General features: G+C 45.7%; 1 protein-coding gene across 4 annotated transcripts in view; it reads right to left on the bottom strand.

Moving 5' to 3' along the window:
* The window catches only part of TKFC (triokinase and FMN cyclase), a 222,592-nt gene that overhangs the window by 83,721 nt on the left and 123,844 nt on the right, over positions 1 to 15,027 (bottom strand). For all 4 annotated transcript variants that reach the window (XM_086955605.1, XM_086955604.1, XM_086955606.1 and 1 more), the window contains exons 3-7: positions 7,660 to 7,849; positions 7,115 to 7,225; positions 4,665 to 4,846; positions 3,853 to 3,931; positions 3,176 to 3,265 (exon numbers count right to left, since the gene is read on the bottom strand). In XM_086955605.1, the coding sequence (XP_086811731.1) occupies positions 3,176 to 3,265; positions 3,853 to 3,931; positions 4,665 to 4,846; positions 7,115 to 7,225; positions 7,660 to 7,849 (652 nt within the window). The remainder of the gene's footprint in view (positions 1 to 3,175; positions 3,266 to 3,852; positions 3,932 to 4,664; positions 4,847 to 7,114; positions 7,226 to 7,659; positions 7,850 to 15,027) is intronic.

Here is a 15,027-nt window from a genome sequence, read left to right on the forward strand (position 1 = left end):
TGACAAAGCTACGGCCCAGTAGCCCCTGCTCAGGTTCTGACAATCAACATCATTTCAGGATATAAAATTGGTGCGAGAGATATTTATGAGTTACCTGTCTGGCTCCTTGTTTATTTCTTAGGAAAGGCCATTATTAGTGTATATAATTGCCTCCAGTCTGCAGAAAATCATTGCAACATGAGATACTACTCCCGCAAGCCATACTCGATAGTGCACTCTGCCATGTCTCCCTTATCAACTAAAAGAACTGTGATAAAATACAGAGGATTAAACAAAATATCATGAAACGTTGTCTTTGTTACATATTTATATGAAAAACATGCTCCAATTAGTTGGTTCCGACGCCTGAACTCAGCGTTGAATGGGTTCCTGTGGGCGGGCGGCGCAGTGCGTGTGGCCCTGCGAACCTGTTTCTTGTCAACGTACACCGGGGGACTGGCCACATCGGATCTGCTCTCCTATTACCAGGCATCCCACCTGCTGGTGCTGAACGACTGGTGGTACGCGGACAAGAGGGATCCAGCCTAAGCGGTAGAGCGGGTGTTGATGGGGACTGCGTCTCTTCACACGCTCCTATACTCAGTGCAGCTCCGGAAATCCCTTCCGTCGGTCACGCAGGTAGTATTTCTGGTCTGGAGGCAGGCCCTACGCCGCATGGGCTGTTAGGGCGTGCTGACTCGGGAAACCCCGCTGTGGCGTAATGGTAGGTTGCCCCAGATGGATGCTCTGATGGGATTTGGAGGCTGGGATGCGATTGGCATCTCGACTCTGGGGGATGTTATGTCCGACAGCGTCCTCAAGTCGTTTGACACCCTGCGGCAAGAATTTGCGATGCCCCGTACCCAGTTTTATAAATACCTCCAGTTTCATCACGCGTTACTGCCCTTTATAGCTGGGGTGGACCACATCCCTGACTTCAGTCCGTTGGAAGTCAAACTATTCATGGGGGAATTGCCAGATAAGAAGGTGTCCCGCATCTATCAAGCTCTTGTAAGGCACTGCTCCTCTGACCTGCAGCGGCTTAAAACCGAGTGGGAGCGGGATGTTGGGGACTTAGACGAGGAAGATTGGGTGGAGGCCCTAGGGAGTCCCAGGGGGGCAGCTATCTCCGTGCGCCTGCGCCTTATTTAGTTTCGGTACCTCCACTGCACGTACTACACTAGGGAACGCTTATGGAGGGCGGGCATGGTAGCGTCTCCAGACTGTCTACGATGTGGGAGCGCAGAGGGCACATTACTTCACACGGTTTGGAACTGTGGGGCACTGTAGCGATTCTAGAATGGGGTCTTCCGCTGTTTGGGGGAGGTCCTGGCTTGGGAACTTCAGAGGGACCCTCGATTGGCATTGCTCCATGTTCTGGCTGGAATAGGGGGCAACAGGTACAAACGCCACTTATTATTGCTGGGGCTGACGCTGGCAAAACGAGACATTGCACAAGCATGGAAGGTATCGAAGGCTCCGCCTTTGGCGGCCTGGAAAAATGGACTAGACTTTTGCATGGGGCTTGAGTTGCCCATTTTTATGGCCAGGGGTTGCCCTCGGAAGCATTTTAAGATTTGGAAACGGTGGGCAGACTATCGGGGCCTGGAGCTGGACCTACCACCGGAAGACGCTGCCTCACTGCCCTCCATTTGAACTGTCGGGTAGGATGGTTGGACTGTGTTTAATGTACATGGCTGATACTGTCTGTGTTTTACACTCTGTGTGGGTTGAGCAAACTGCAGCACTTAGGGGGGTGGGTAGGGCGGGTGGGGGGTAAAGTTGTTCCTTTACAGTTTAAGTATTCACGTATGTAAACTACTGAAGTAGACAATGCTACTATGATTCTGGCATTGGCTTCTGGCTTACAGAGCAGTGCATATGTTTTCCTGTGCCTTCAGTCAATAAAATCTGTTTTCGGAAAAAAAAAAACATGCTCCAATTGCAACCACTGATTTTCCTTTTTTTACTTCTGCTTAGTTTCTTGTCTAATTTTTGTGTGCATATCTTGTAATAGCGCAATTAAGATAATTGAATTTGCATATATTAATAGGCGATCCTAACAACTTTCAAACATTTATAAATCACTTGTCACACATGCCTCTGACTCTTTTCCTAGTCTTCTTGGGCGCAGGACCTTGGCCAGTTGACGGATGATGACTGGCTGGAAGTGCTGGGAGCCCCATTGAAGGCTGCTATTGCGGAACAATTTCCATTATTACTGTTAAAATACCTGCACAGGGTACATATATTATGAGATCTAGGTTATGGAAAACGAGAATATTTGCCACACCACTCTGTCTGCGTTGCTTTACCCATTAAGGTGATTTTCTCCAAAGAGTTTGGTGTTGCCGGGCTTTCACTACCTTCTGGACGGGGATTCTGATCTTCCTTGGGGTTGTTCCCACCCCAGTGATCCTGGATTAGCCCTATTGCACATTATTGATGACCTAGATGGCAACATATTTAAGAGAACCCTATTGTCGATTAGGTTAGTGGTGGCCGAAAGCGATATTGCCAGAGATTGGAAAAAAGTTGAGGGTCCATCGTTGATGGAATGGAAGAAATGTCTGGATAAATGTGTGAACCTGGAAAAACACTATTTATATAGCTAGAGGTTGCCCAAATAAGAAGGGTAAGATCCGGAGTGGATGGGCTCAATATCGAGGGATTCTACTTGAACCTTGCATCAATCAGTCATGGTCTTTGGACAATGAGGTTCACACCTGAAGGCCGGGTTGAAATTACATGGCTGTCTGCGTGGGGAGGGAGTGGGTTTGAGGTCAAACGGTTCTGAGTTGATGCAAAGTGCTCTGGGTCATGTTCCACACAAAGAAAAGAGAGCTGCTTCCGGGGGAAGATATTTTGTCAATTTTTCTAGCTGTTAACATGTGTTATAAAGAAATCATTTAGCTCACAAAAAGGAGAGCACAAATATACAGTGAGGGTGCAGATAAATAAATGTTGAGAGAAGCATGGGTAGAGGGAACAAAGATAGTGAGATAAAAGACAGAAAAGGGAAGAATAGAAAATAGAGAAGAAGCTAGGCATAGGTGAAGGGGGAAGGAAGAGGAGGGGGGCATTTGCATCTGGCTGCAAAGCTACTTACGATCCAATTACCACAGTGTTCACTGCACTGGTGCTAGACGAGACAGGAGGGGAGAGAAGAAATAGGGATTCTAAAATGCCATCTCACCTAACCCAAGCTCCATCTCATCCTGGGCAAGATGAAAGGTTGGTACGGACCCCGGCACGCTGCAGGGGGACAGGCTCACCCCCAAAGTACCTGCATTTAAAGACAAAAAAGTGTCAGGAGAAGGACTAGTGTCAGGGTCCAGCTTATACCTGGCAAGAGGAGGCATTCACCTGAAACACCTCTTTACCTGCCAGGGATTGGAATTCACCTGTGTTAACCCCAGTGAAGTTTCCAGAGAAAGAAAGGAACCACTATCAGGAAAGAATTCGAGTTCTGTCAAGTGATCCCTTCTGCAACATCCATTTAAAGGTCTAGATGCAGAGGGGTGCATCTCTGCCGCGATCATGTATCTGTCAGGAGAGGGACTCCTGTGACCAAAGTGTCCATGTCACAAGAGGGGGATCACCATAGTGACTCTTTGTAGCAAGCACAAAGGGGACTCACCTATGCATCCCATATACAGAGCAAATAGCAGAGTAATGTAAAGGTAATTCGGTTTATTATGGCATTCTGAGTTCACATAGTGCTGCTGAAGCATTGTAGACGCCCTCAGAAGTGAAAGCTCTCAATGCTCGGTGCTATGTGCAGCCAATGCCTTTACCTCCCTGCATTTCCAAGTACTTGGGTGTTTTTCAGACATAATCTCTATATTCTCTTTCACAGTCTTTGAAACTTACCCATTTTAGCCGCGGCTGCCGTGACCTTCTGGACAATAACCTCCAGTGAATACCCAGCCTCGGCAAGAGCTCCAGACATCTATAGGAATTCAAAGGCGACAAATGACCAAGCATTCTGAAGCCTCATAACACAGACAGGTACAAGTATCCCTAATGCCACATCACAGAGCATTGCAAATGTCAGCTAAATAGCAGCCATTATGGAAAATACCACAAAGGGATCCATAATGACAAGTATTACAAAGCAGCATTAACACCAGACAACACACACAGTGCCTAATGTCACATATAGCATGATGATCATGCCAGATAGCACACAGTACCCATAAAGTAAAATATCACAGAGCACCACCAATGTGTATCACCCCGGAGCACCACTACAGCTGCACAGCACATACAACTGTAACTGGCAAACTTCGAGCTATTGCAGGAACTGGGTTTTAGAGAAGCAAAGAATCTGCCGACAGTTGTGCCTGGCTGAGGAGTTTCAGAGAAGGATCCAAGTGACCTGCAAAGGGCCAGAGTTCCATGGCATGGTCACATCTGTTAGACACCTGCCTATCATTTTGGGATCAGGAGTCATGCCAGCTGCCATAGATCTGCCTGGATCAGGAAAGTACATCTAGAGGAAACATTCCAGAAAGTTCCCTGGCACAGGGCAGATAACCTGAGAAAACAAGCAGCACAGTTGGCGAAGTTCAGCATCGTTACTTACTACTAATCTCAAGGACGGTTTAGTGTTGTGAGAGCTGCATGTTCTATTTGTGATCAAAAGGCCTGTCTTGGCGTTAGTCTAGGCACCCGGTACTCACCTTGTGGATCAGCACAGTCCCACAAAGCCCTCTCCGTCCAGCCTTTTTGTGTGCAGCAAACGCACAGTCATCAGCAACCACCACCATTTGGACATCTATGCCCTGCACTCTGGCCTGCTCCAGCGCCAGGCCAAAGTTCAGACGGTCCCCCGTGTAGTTCTTGACGATTAAGAGGACCCCAGCTGCAAGAAAAAGCATTGCACTGTAAAAACCACCAACATCTCCCTCCCACAGTTCAACAGAAGAGGTGCATGAAATGATCTAGCTTCTCCCTCTCTGTGCTTTCTCCCCTTCTGGAATCTTAGTCACAGGCTTTCCTGTGAGACAAGATGTTGCAGAGGCATGAAGTGTGCCCCATTTGACAAATAAAACATACACTACATTTGTGAACGAGAAGGAAATTCAGGCTTTTCAGACTGCACTCAAGCCCTGGTAATATCACAGAGAAAAAGTATTTCACAAAACTAAGATAGTAAACAAACAAAATATAGACTGTGTTTGAACACAGAAAGAAGTAAAGAATAGTAAAAACTAGAAAATATTTTGTGTGAGTGGCATCTGGAGCTAGCTTCTTTTCCAGATTGTGGCAGAAACGTGTCCACAAGATAAATCCCTAATTTGTCTGTATTTAATAGTTAAAATATTTTTTTCTGTAACACAAGCAGCTCACAGGATGCTTCAGGCTGTACTAATTTGTTTAAAATAAAGGTCGATTAGTGCTGCAACACAAGTGGATCAATGTAGAGGAGTACGTGAAAAAGGGTAGAAGACAGAAGTTGTAGCATCACAGATTGCAGGATTGAAGCACCTCCGATTCGATGGGAGTGTATGGGCAGTTTTCCAACCGCTTAGATGATCAAAATATTTGAGTCGTGACTCGTGAACAAGTGTAAGTCTCTTCCAAAAAGTGCTTCCGGCAACTTATAAGGCAAGTCACATTCTAGATCTAATTTTTAGTAATGTCGAGGATCTTCAAAATAATAAGGCAGAGCCCGTGAGGTGGACTGACTGCAGTGCGCTTCCTTTTGAGTTTACTTATGCAATGAAATCAGCCTCCTTCTAAAAAGACCTTCCTCTATCCGGTGTAGAACTTGGTCCAAACTTTCCAGTGAGAATTTCACATCAGTGCTCTATGCCAATGATTTTCTTTACAATACGATATCTGGATTTGCTCTAAACTCTATTATTTTAACAAAGAACAAGAGCAACCTATATGTCCCTGTGAACTGGGTATAGTAAATCAGCCAACAAACAATTGTTCACAAGGAACTCATTTGGACAACAAATGTAAAAATAACGCAAGGAGTGTTAATTTCTTGCATACAAATTAGAGTTTGTAGTTGAAACGGCAAATTGTATCCTTCTAACACTGTTATTATATTGGTTCTATACAGAATCAATCAACGTTTTTAGGTTTCGTCTGAGCCAGCGCATGCGGTGCTCTGGCGAGACATTTTGTAACTGGGTTTTAAAAGGGCTACCCACAGGCTTTTGCCGGCCACCAGCTTGCTGTTAAGGGCACAAGCGCGCGAGACGTGCACAGCACTCTTTCCCGTTCAGCGTGCGCACCACTCGTGTTTTCTTAACTCCCAGTCGCGGCCAATGTTTGCACTTTTCCCGTCATGCGCGCACGCACCACTCGCGTCACTACTCTTGGTTTTTTTTTTTTTTATTTTTGCGCTTGCACCCGCTCACAACTCCCGGTCGCGGCCAATGCTTGTTTTAAATACCTCAACTACAAGAAGGCTAGTGGTGGTCTGAATAGAGGAACAAAGACTGAGCAAAAAAAATGAAAGCAAAAAACTGTGTGTCAGAGACTTGGTGGTGTGAGTATGTAAGGAAATGAATCCCATCAGCCCACCCATATGGCGGAACTTCATCATCTGGGATTATGAGAGGTCAAAGTCTAGATAAGGAGAAATACCTGATGGCATTGTGTTCTCCAACTCTCTAAGACCTCCAGTGATGCATCCAACCCAGGATGTTGTATGTGGGTATGATGGTGTGAGAAAATAATATTGCAGTGAAAAAAATGTGAACAAAAGATCAAAAAGTGACTAAGTAAAATTGGCTACCATTAGGGAAAACTTTAATGGGAATACATCATGGTGTCAAGATTAAAAGAAAGTGTATGACAGTCTGAAAAAATTACTGTCCAACTAGAATGGTTGGACAGTCATTTTTTCAGACTGTCATGGTAGCCAATTTTACTTAGTCACTTTTTGATCTTTTGTTCACATTTTTTTCACTGCAATATTGTGCACTCTGTAATGCTTTTTAATTCCTGCTCTTATAATCCCTGATGTATTTAACCTATTCTCTGCAATGTACTGCACCACTGTGCACTACATAACACTCCACTGGTTCCTAAAGCAAGGTGTATATTTCATAAATACCACATCAAAATAAAAGAAAGCTGAAAATATGTTTCATAACCATTCTTTGCATACCTGCTCCAACTCTGGCCACCGCCTGAATTGCTGCAAGAATACTGCCAACTGGAGGGGAGGTGAAGACTGCTCCTGCGATAGCTCCGGAGAGCATTCCTCTGCCAACATAGCCTTCAAAGAAAAGAGAAAAACAGGGAATGCTGGAGTGGGAGCAATGAGAATGGTTATACTGACCTTCCCGCAACAGATTCCACTACTTCAGCACATAATTCCCGAAACAGCTTCTGTGACAAGTTCCCACCCAGCCATGTCGCGTCAAGATGCTAGCTACCCGTTTCCTCCCAGCAGCACCCCATGCCAACAGTGCGAGTGCTTTAGCAGAGAGATTATCCACAGAGTGAACATTCAGATAACAGAATAGGAACAGCCCAATAACCCCAGCAGTGCTGTGGAACAAATACGGCCTGAGCATCACAAGCTTCTTCCTTTCGGTATCTTGACAGTTTTCTTCCACAGCACTTTAGTATTGTTGGCCTTCAACTTCTATGAAAGTGCAGCAGCTTAAGCTTTCTCCAAGCTGTGGAGGTGATTCCAGTCCTCCATACCTGCATGGGCTGGCTCGTGTCCAGAGCCCCCTCCTGAAAGTACAGCTACTCTGCCACAGAGCTCCTTCAGGTCTCTCCTCAGCACCACACGATGTCCCTGCAGGATCTGGACATTGGGGTTACAGGATACCAGTCCACCCAGAGCATCATCCACACAGCTGGGCACAGAGTTCAGCAGCTTCTTCGAAACCTGCAACAAAGACACAGAAAGTCGATGAAAACAAACGAACAGGTAGTGTGCTTAGTACTACATGAACAGGTTCTAACTTTGCAGTGCAGTTCAGTAAGAGATGGTACCATGATTGTATCTGTCCAGGCATCTGCAAGGTCTGTGCTGTGGTCAGTGAGTAGCGTTGGTCTGCTCTGTAGGTTAGTGACAGAAACATATAGGCTTGCACATAGGAATCAGCGAGTGGAAGAAATGTCTGTTCCTGAGATCCATACTCTTGTTATGTACTCTCCATAAATGTTACTTTCTCCCTAATGCTGTACACTACTAAACTAGTCCAGAGTGTCTTACCTGGCTCAATTCTGTCTCTATTGTCTGGCTTGACAGCTCAGTTGTCACCCGACAATTAAGTGCAAATCACTAGAGAGTGGCTTTTACTCCTCCAGCATGTTGGGAGCAAGGAGTACATGATTTTGATTGGGTAGAAGTTGTGTGCTTACACAAACAAGCATTGGCCAAGCTAATAGGCCTTGCCTATGTGAGAGCCATTGGCAAAGCCAATGTCTTTGAGCCATGTTGTACAGCAGCATGGCTGTTGTTCATTATGGTTAAAAGTTAGTGGCATTGTGTAAAAGAGAATGGCATAGAGTGGAGTACACTCGGGTGGAGTGGAATGGCATAGAGTGGAGTGGTGTACAGTAGAGTGGCAAAGGGTAGAGTGGCGTAGAGTGGGGTGGCATAGGCTAGAGTAGCATTCAGTATAGTGGCAGAAAGAGTAGATTGGAGTTAAGCAGAATACAGTGGCACAATCTGGAGTAGAGTGGCATAGAGCGGAGAGGCATAGAGTAGAGAAGTGTAGTGTAGGGTGGCATAACGTGACAGTGGAATACAGTGATGTAAAGTGCTTCAGGGTGGCACTGAGTGGAGTGGAGAGAAATGGCTTAGAGTGGCATAGACTAGAGTGGAGTGGTGTAAATTAGAATGGTGTACAGTGATGTAGAGAGGCATAGAGTAGAGTGGCATTGTGTGGAGTGGCATAGAAAGGCCTGGAGAGGCATAGAGTGGCATGGAGTAGAGTGGCATAGAGTGGGGTGGCATGGAGTAGAGGGGTGGCATGGAGTAGAGTGGTGGCAAGGAGTAGAGTGGTGGTATGGAATGGAATGGAGTAGTGTAGAGTATAGAGGCGTTCAGTACAGAGGCAAAGAAAGGAGTGGCATAGAGTGAAGCAGAGTAGAGTGGAATGGAATGGAGTAGAGTACAGTGGAGTGGCATACAGTGCAGTGGAGTGGTGTAGAGAGAAGTGGAATAAAGTGGAGTGCCCTTAAGTGGCATTGAGTGGAGTGGCGTAGAGTGGAGTGGCGTAGAGTAGAGTGGCCTAGAGTAGAGTGGCCTAGAGTAGAGTGGAGTGGCGTAGGGTAGAGTAGAGTGGCGTAGAGTGGTACAGTTGTGTGTCTAAGTAACTAAAGAGTCAGTAGAGATGGCAGATAGGGTGAAAGCAACATAAATAAGAAGCATGTGCCTTTGTTAAAATTGAATTTAATTATTTTCAGGAATAATAGTGAAATGCTTATTGAAAAAACAGTGTGTTGCAAAAAGAAGAGTAAGAACAAAGATGAGGAAGAACACATTTACTTGGCTTATGCTCCAGGAAGGAAAGGAAGCATACAGGAGCTAAATAATTGAAAGACTGCAAATGAGAGCGACAACTAAAAGAACTAATGGTATGCTGTGGGGGGCGGGGGGTTTGGAAGCCCACTGAATTGTAAACTATACATCTCGTAGCACAGTGCATGCACTGTGTAGGCTAAACCGTATGAGTACTTGCCCTTCACACAGGTTTGTTTATTTATCCAGCAGTCTGACCATGCATTTTCAGGAGCACACAGATGGCATTGTAAAGCTATTAAAGCGTCTTAGATAACTTGATCATTAATGGTGATTTTCTCTGGCAACAGCACAGAGGGGAGGAAGGCAGTCATTAACCTACATGGATTTTCAAGTCTGGCTTGCCAGTGCAACCCTCATCTTACCTTTTAATCTACATCAATATTATTCTGCATTTCTTTGCTTCCACACGAGTACATATCCATTCCCACACTATCTACTTGTAATGCTCCACATTACCATACAGCATTCCTTTAAGGCCTGACCGACTGGCATTGCTAATGTATTTAAATTGCACTTAAAGCACTTCTGATGTATGACTTCCAGTATCGAAGTGCCCATGTCGTGTGTTTATAAAAAAAGACCACTTAAACAAGATAGCGGGGAGTGCATTCCTTTCAAGTCTGATGGGGGGGCGGGGGAGCGGCAGCCTTTGAAGTCTGATGGGGGGGACGGGGGAGCAAATGGTGAGGCACATGCACTGGCCATAATCCGCATTCCAAAACCCTCTGGCATCAAAGGAAGGGTGGGAGGGAACGGGCATATGGAGTGTGAGCGATAACGAAATTAAGAGGGGAAGCAGGAAATGAGGCCCAGCGCGCGCTGGCGAAAGCAGTCCAGATGCCAGCTTCACGCTTGAATGCCTCACATGCAATGGCCATAATCCGCATTCCAAAGCCCTCTTGTTAGGTTTTCCTGGAGCCCCTACATAATTTCTCACAGAAGCAATACGCAAGCGCATTGGCTACAGCGAGACCTAAAAAAGGGCTACAGTTAGAAACATAATCTTGCTCACTTGTAGCAAAAACCTATATTCCAAAAGGCGCTATTGAAAGTATATGTTACTCCTGGGCTGATGCCGCCGATATTAGCATCTCTCAGGAATGATGCTTCAGGTACCAATCACAAATGCTTAGTGGCGGATGGGCTCCACAACTAATCTCTTCGGGACCGGTATACTGTCCTAGTTTTCTACACTGCAAACCACCACAGTCTTTCCTAGAACCATTCAACCCCCTCACAGCAGTGGCCTTTCCCTGAGCAGTCATTTATCCTGCATGTTCAGGGAATTTTGTAGCCAAAGTCCAGTCCTTACTGGCCTACTGGTCCTTTTCTGAAGGTGCCTGTAGTCTGTTATTTATGATGACTTGGTCTGGACTTTCCGACTACTGGCTGGAATCGTTGCTTCACTGCTTGCTTTTCAATAACTACTTTTTCTTTTGATTAAAGAACCCCATTAGAGCGCATGTGTTTTTTAGCCGTCTCCCTCCTGTAAGTCTCTCCCTCTGCACTTGTTGTTGTTCTCTGTTGCCCAACCGCTTCTCCTTGCCATCCTCCCTCTTGTGCTCACTTGTGTGGCTCTCTCCATTGATTCCCCTCACCCGACCTTCTGTGTTGCTTTCCCCAATACCCATGTTGCTTTCGTTCTCACGTTCCTCCTGTTGCTTTTGCACCCCTTTTGTATTGCTTCGGCGTTCCTCACCACCCTGCCCCCTGTTGCTTCATCATTCATCCCCCACCCTTCCTATGTTGCTTCGCTGTTCCCCCAACCGTTCCACAGTTACCTTTTGGTCCCCGACTGCTAAAAAAAAAAGCAAAAAACATGATTTTAGACATTTTCTTTCTTTTAGTTACTGCTCCAACTCAGAGGAGTAACTAAAAAGAACAAGCATTGGCATAGCCAATAGGTCGCGCCTTTGGGATGCAGTAAATATAAATGTTAAGTCTTACACTGCTTGTTTAGTTTTTGGTGAGTTCCCCAAATAGATACATTTTTTCATAGCTCATATAGTATATGCTAACTAGTATTTCACAGTCCTGCACCAGATTAGTAATATTTATTTTCAAACAATTTATTATTTTTTTATTTTGTAGTTTCAAACAAATAAAACAAATTCACGTTATTACAGCGCAATAATAACTGTGTGCTTTCTCTGTTCTAGTTGTAATTCTTAGCCAGTGACTCCTGAATGTGTTTGTACAACCTTTGCAGAAATTGTGTAAAATATTAAGTATAGAATTCTCATAGCACACACATAGCTTGGGTGACGAGTAATGTTTGGAGCAGGATGACTGCTGACTCTAAGGCCAGGTTGTGTTGTGTTGAATGTTGAGGTGTTGTGTTTAGTGTGTTCTGCAAGTCTGTGTGTGGTGTGCTTGGGTGACAAGTGATGTTTGGAGCAGGATGACTACCGACTCTAAGGCCAGGTTGTGTTGTGTTGATTGTTAAGGTGTTATGTTTAGTTTGGTCTGCAAATCTGTGTGTGGCGTGCTAGGGTGACAAGTGCTGTTTGGAGCAGCATGGCTGCTGACTTCTAAAGCCGGGTTATGTTGGATGCATGAGGGGTGCTGTTTCATGTGTTATGCATGTCTGTGTGCAGCGTGTCTTGGTAGCAAGTGACTGTCCAAGTTGTGTTGTGGTGGGTGTGTCTGGGGTGCTGTGTGTATTGTGTCCTGCTACATGCTTGTCTGTGATGAGTCTTGGAGTCAGTGCTGTTGGGAGCTGATGTGTCTGTTTGCGGTAATAACTTTTTGCAGTGAATGTGAGTGTGTATGCACGCCTTTTGGCAGGAAGGGCTTGGAAACAAGTCAGTTGTGTGTGTTCTAGTAGAGGGGGCTCTTTCTCAGAGGGTGGCGGTTGAGGAATGTCACATGCAAATGGAGAGATCATGGGCAGACCCCGTCGCTCCGACCTAGACCCCCCGTTTCTCAGCACTTGTCTTATCTTGTTAGCTGCTGATAGAGGGCTCTGCAGCTTCGGAGAGTCACTTTTAATTAGGACTTTGCCTGGCATGGGTCGGGCTCCTGCTAACCAGGCAATTGTCGGATGCCCAGAGCCTGCGCGCCCCCGGCACTCTGTGCCTCCCCCACCCACCTTGTTTCTGTCTCGAAAGAGCAGCCGTCAGACCGAGGCAGCCTGTGTGGCATGACACGAGGCATGAACACCACCCTGCTGGTGTCCGGATGCCATGTCTACAACTTTAGGACGCGGACCCTAGGTTGTATCATACGCATCCCGTGCCAGGCGCACCCCCACACCTGCAGCCTCAAACCTTAATTCACAGTGGCACTCGGGCAGCTTTTTAACATTTCTTTATCTTGAGTTCAACTTGGAATGCGTTTTTATGAAAAATCCAGTTAGCAAGTTTGGAGTCGAAGAACGTCAGTCAGACTTGTGGAGGTTTGCAGTATGCCAGGCCCGCTAATACGTATCTGGATCCTTCATCACTTAAATGTGCCAGGGACAGAGCAGAGGTGAGGCGGGGAGGCTTTGATGAGGTCAAAAAATGTTTGGGTTGAAAAAGATAAAAAGGGTTGAAAGACGAGCGCGGCGTTTGCCTTGCGTGAGCGAGAAGCGGCAGGTGCGATACTTACTAACAGATGGTGCCACTGCTCGCTCCCGCAAGGCAAACGCTCTGCATGCACGAGTACTCATTGGAAACAGTGCAAAACATGCACGAGTTTCCAAGAAAAGTACAGAGCGATTCCAAGAGGTCCCTCCTAAGCAGCGCTTGCGCGCTGCATAGTCGAGTCCTAAAAACAAAAAGTATCGACTTCATTCTGTAGGCATGTGCATGTGCGGTGCACGTACCTACAAAATAGAGCAAGTGGCCGAGTCAAGGGCTTTTTTTTTTTAAACCTTGGCCATGATGCACAGCATTGCAAATGCTCTCCAGAGTGGTTAAAAACCATCTGCAATGCTGCTGTTTTTTTCTGTGCCTGGACTTTGCAAAGTGAGAGATGATGCAAGCTCAGTGGGTCTTTCTTTGGCTGGCAAGGGTCCAATATGCGCTCTGTTTCTTTTGTTTAAACAGGACCAAAATGTTTCGAAAAGAGGCTACTTACAATCGTGATTCAAACTTTTCGAGGCTAGAGCTTTGAGTTCGGGGAAAGACTATCAACATATACTGTAGAAATCCCTGGGCTGCATGACCAAGGCTAGTAACTGCCAGTTCATGAAGCAGAAATATACAAACTTTCTAGAAATAATATTTGTGACTTCAAGCTTAAATGTCGTGTGCGCCACGGAAGCAGCCAGAGATGCTCATAGCTGAACTGTGCTTGCACAACTGTGGTGATAATTTCCTGGCTGATTTCTTGCCTCCGCAACTCTGCAATATTGAGGCTTCCAAACTCAACTTCCCAAGGTTGGGAGGCTATTAGTCCCCAGGTCATGAGACTAGTCCCTGTATTCCTGCATATGCTGGGGGTGTCCAGGAGACAGGGCTCCAAGGAGAGTGGGGGGCTGACTTCCTGAGGGAGGCTGCGGGAGCACAGGAACTGGGAGTCGAAGTGGCCAAGAGTTTTTGCATTTGTCTGCCAGCTGAGTATGTGTATGGAAGGTGGTGTTAGGTGCTGCTTGCAGCCAATGAGCAGTGACTAACAGCTTTTCAACCTTATTGTGGTACTGCGCCTAAGGCAATACATGGTGCTATATACCCTCTACTTGGCCACAACACATGCTGAATAGAGGTGCAGGGATCCAGTTTGGCATGAACAAAATGAAAGGGGGCTTAACAATGTAGTAATTCATGATTTGGATAGAATTTGGGGCTGTAGACTTTGACCACAGCCATCAATAAGTGGGTACCATTGGGTTTACTTCATAGTAACTGAAACTATCTACTTAATGTAGGAATCAGTGTGACTATTAGCATTGCCACATAAATGTACAAGTGGCTAAAGTGACTAGTGTTCAACAACCTTCACATTTCTAGTCAACAAGTTGTCAGTGGCCCTATACTAGTTCTATTAATTCTGCAGCCTTATTTTCCTCTGCATTTATCATGACTCGGCCAAGAAGAGGGTATCGATGAAATTATCTGAGAACTCGCTAGGTGTATTTAACTTCCTTGGCCTGAGCGTTTAGATCCTGGACAATTAAGAGCAGAGAGGATGAGGAGCCTCATTTTTTATTCACAACAATCTACTTCTGAAAACAATGCTCGGATGTTCAACCAAGGATTGTTTGCGGAAGTAGATTGCTGTTGAATAAAAAATTATCCGTTGCAGGGTATAATACTTTACGACTAGATCATGGATTAAAGAGAGTTAATGATGTAGTGGGGGTGAAATCTTTAATGTATTGGTAAAGACTTTGGTCAGCCTCCGAACTTCTACTTCTACGAGGAGCCTTGGAAGAAGTTTTGGGGCAGTTGAGGTGCAGTAAGATTTCCTGGCTTAGGGTGGTCAGAAATCTGTTGAGACAGATTGGTTTTGGCAATTTATAGTAAACACCAACTGATGTTCGACTGGTCTCCAAACAGGCATTAAAAAGAGCCTACTGGCAGTATATGGGCCAAAACACTGCACCT

Source organism: Lissotriton vulgaris, chromosome 2_1, assembly GCF_964263255.1.
Source record: "Lissotriton vulgaris chromosome 2_1, aLisVul1.2, whole genome shotgun sequence".
NCBI lineage: Eukaryota > Metazoa > Chordata > Amphibia > Caudata > Salamandridae > Lissotriton > Lissotriton vulgaris.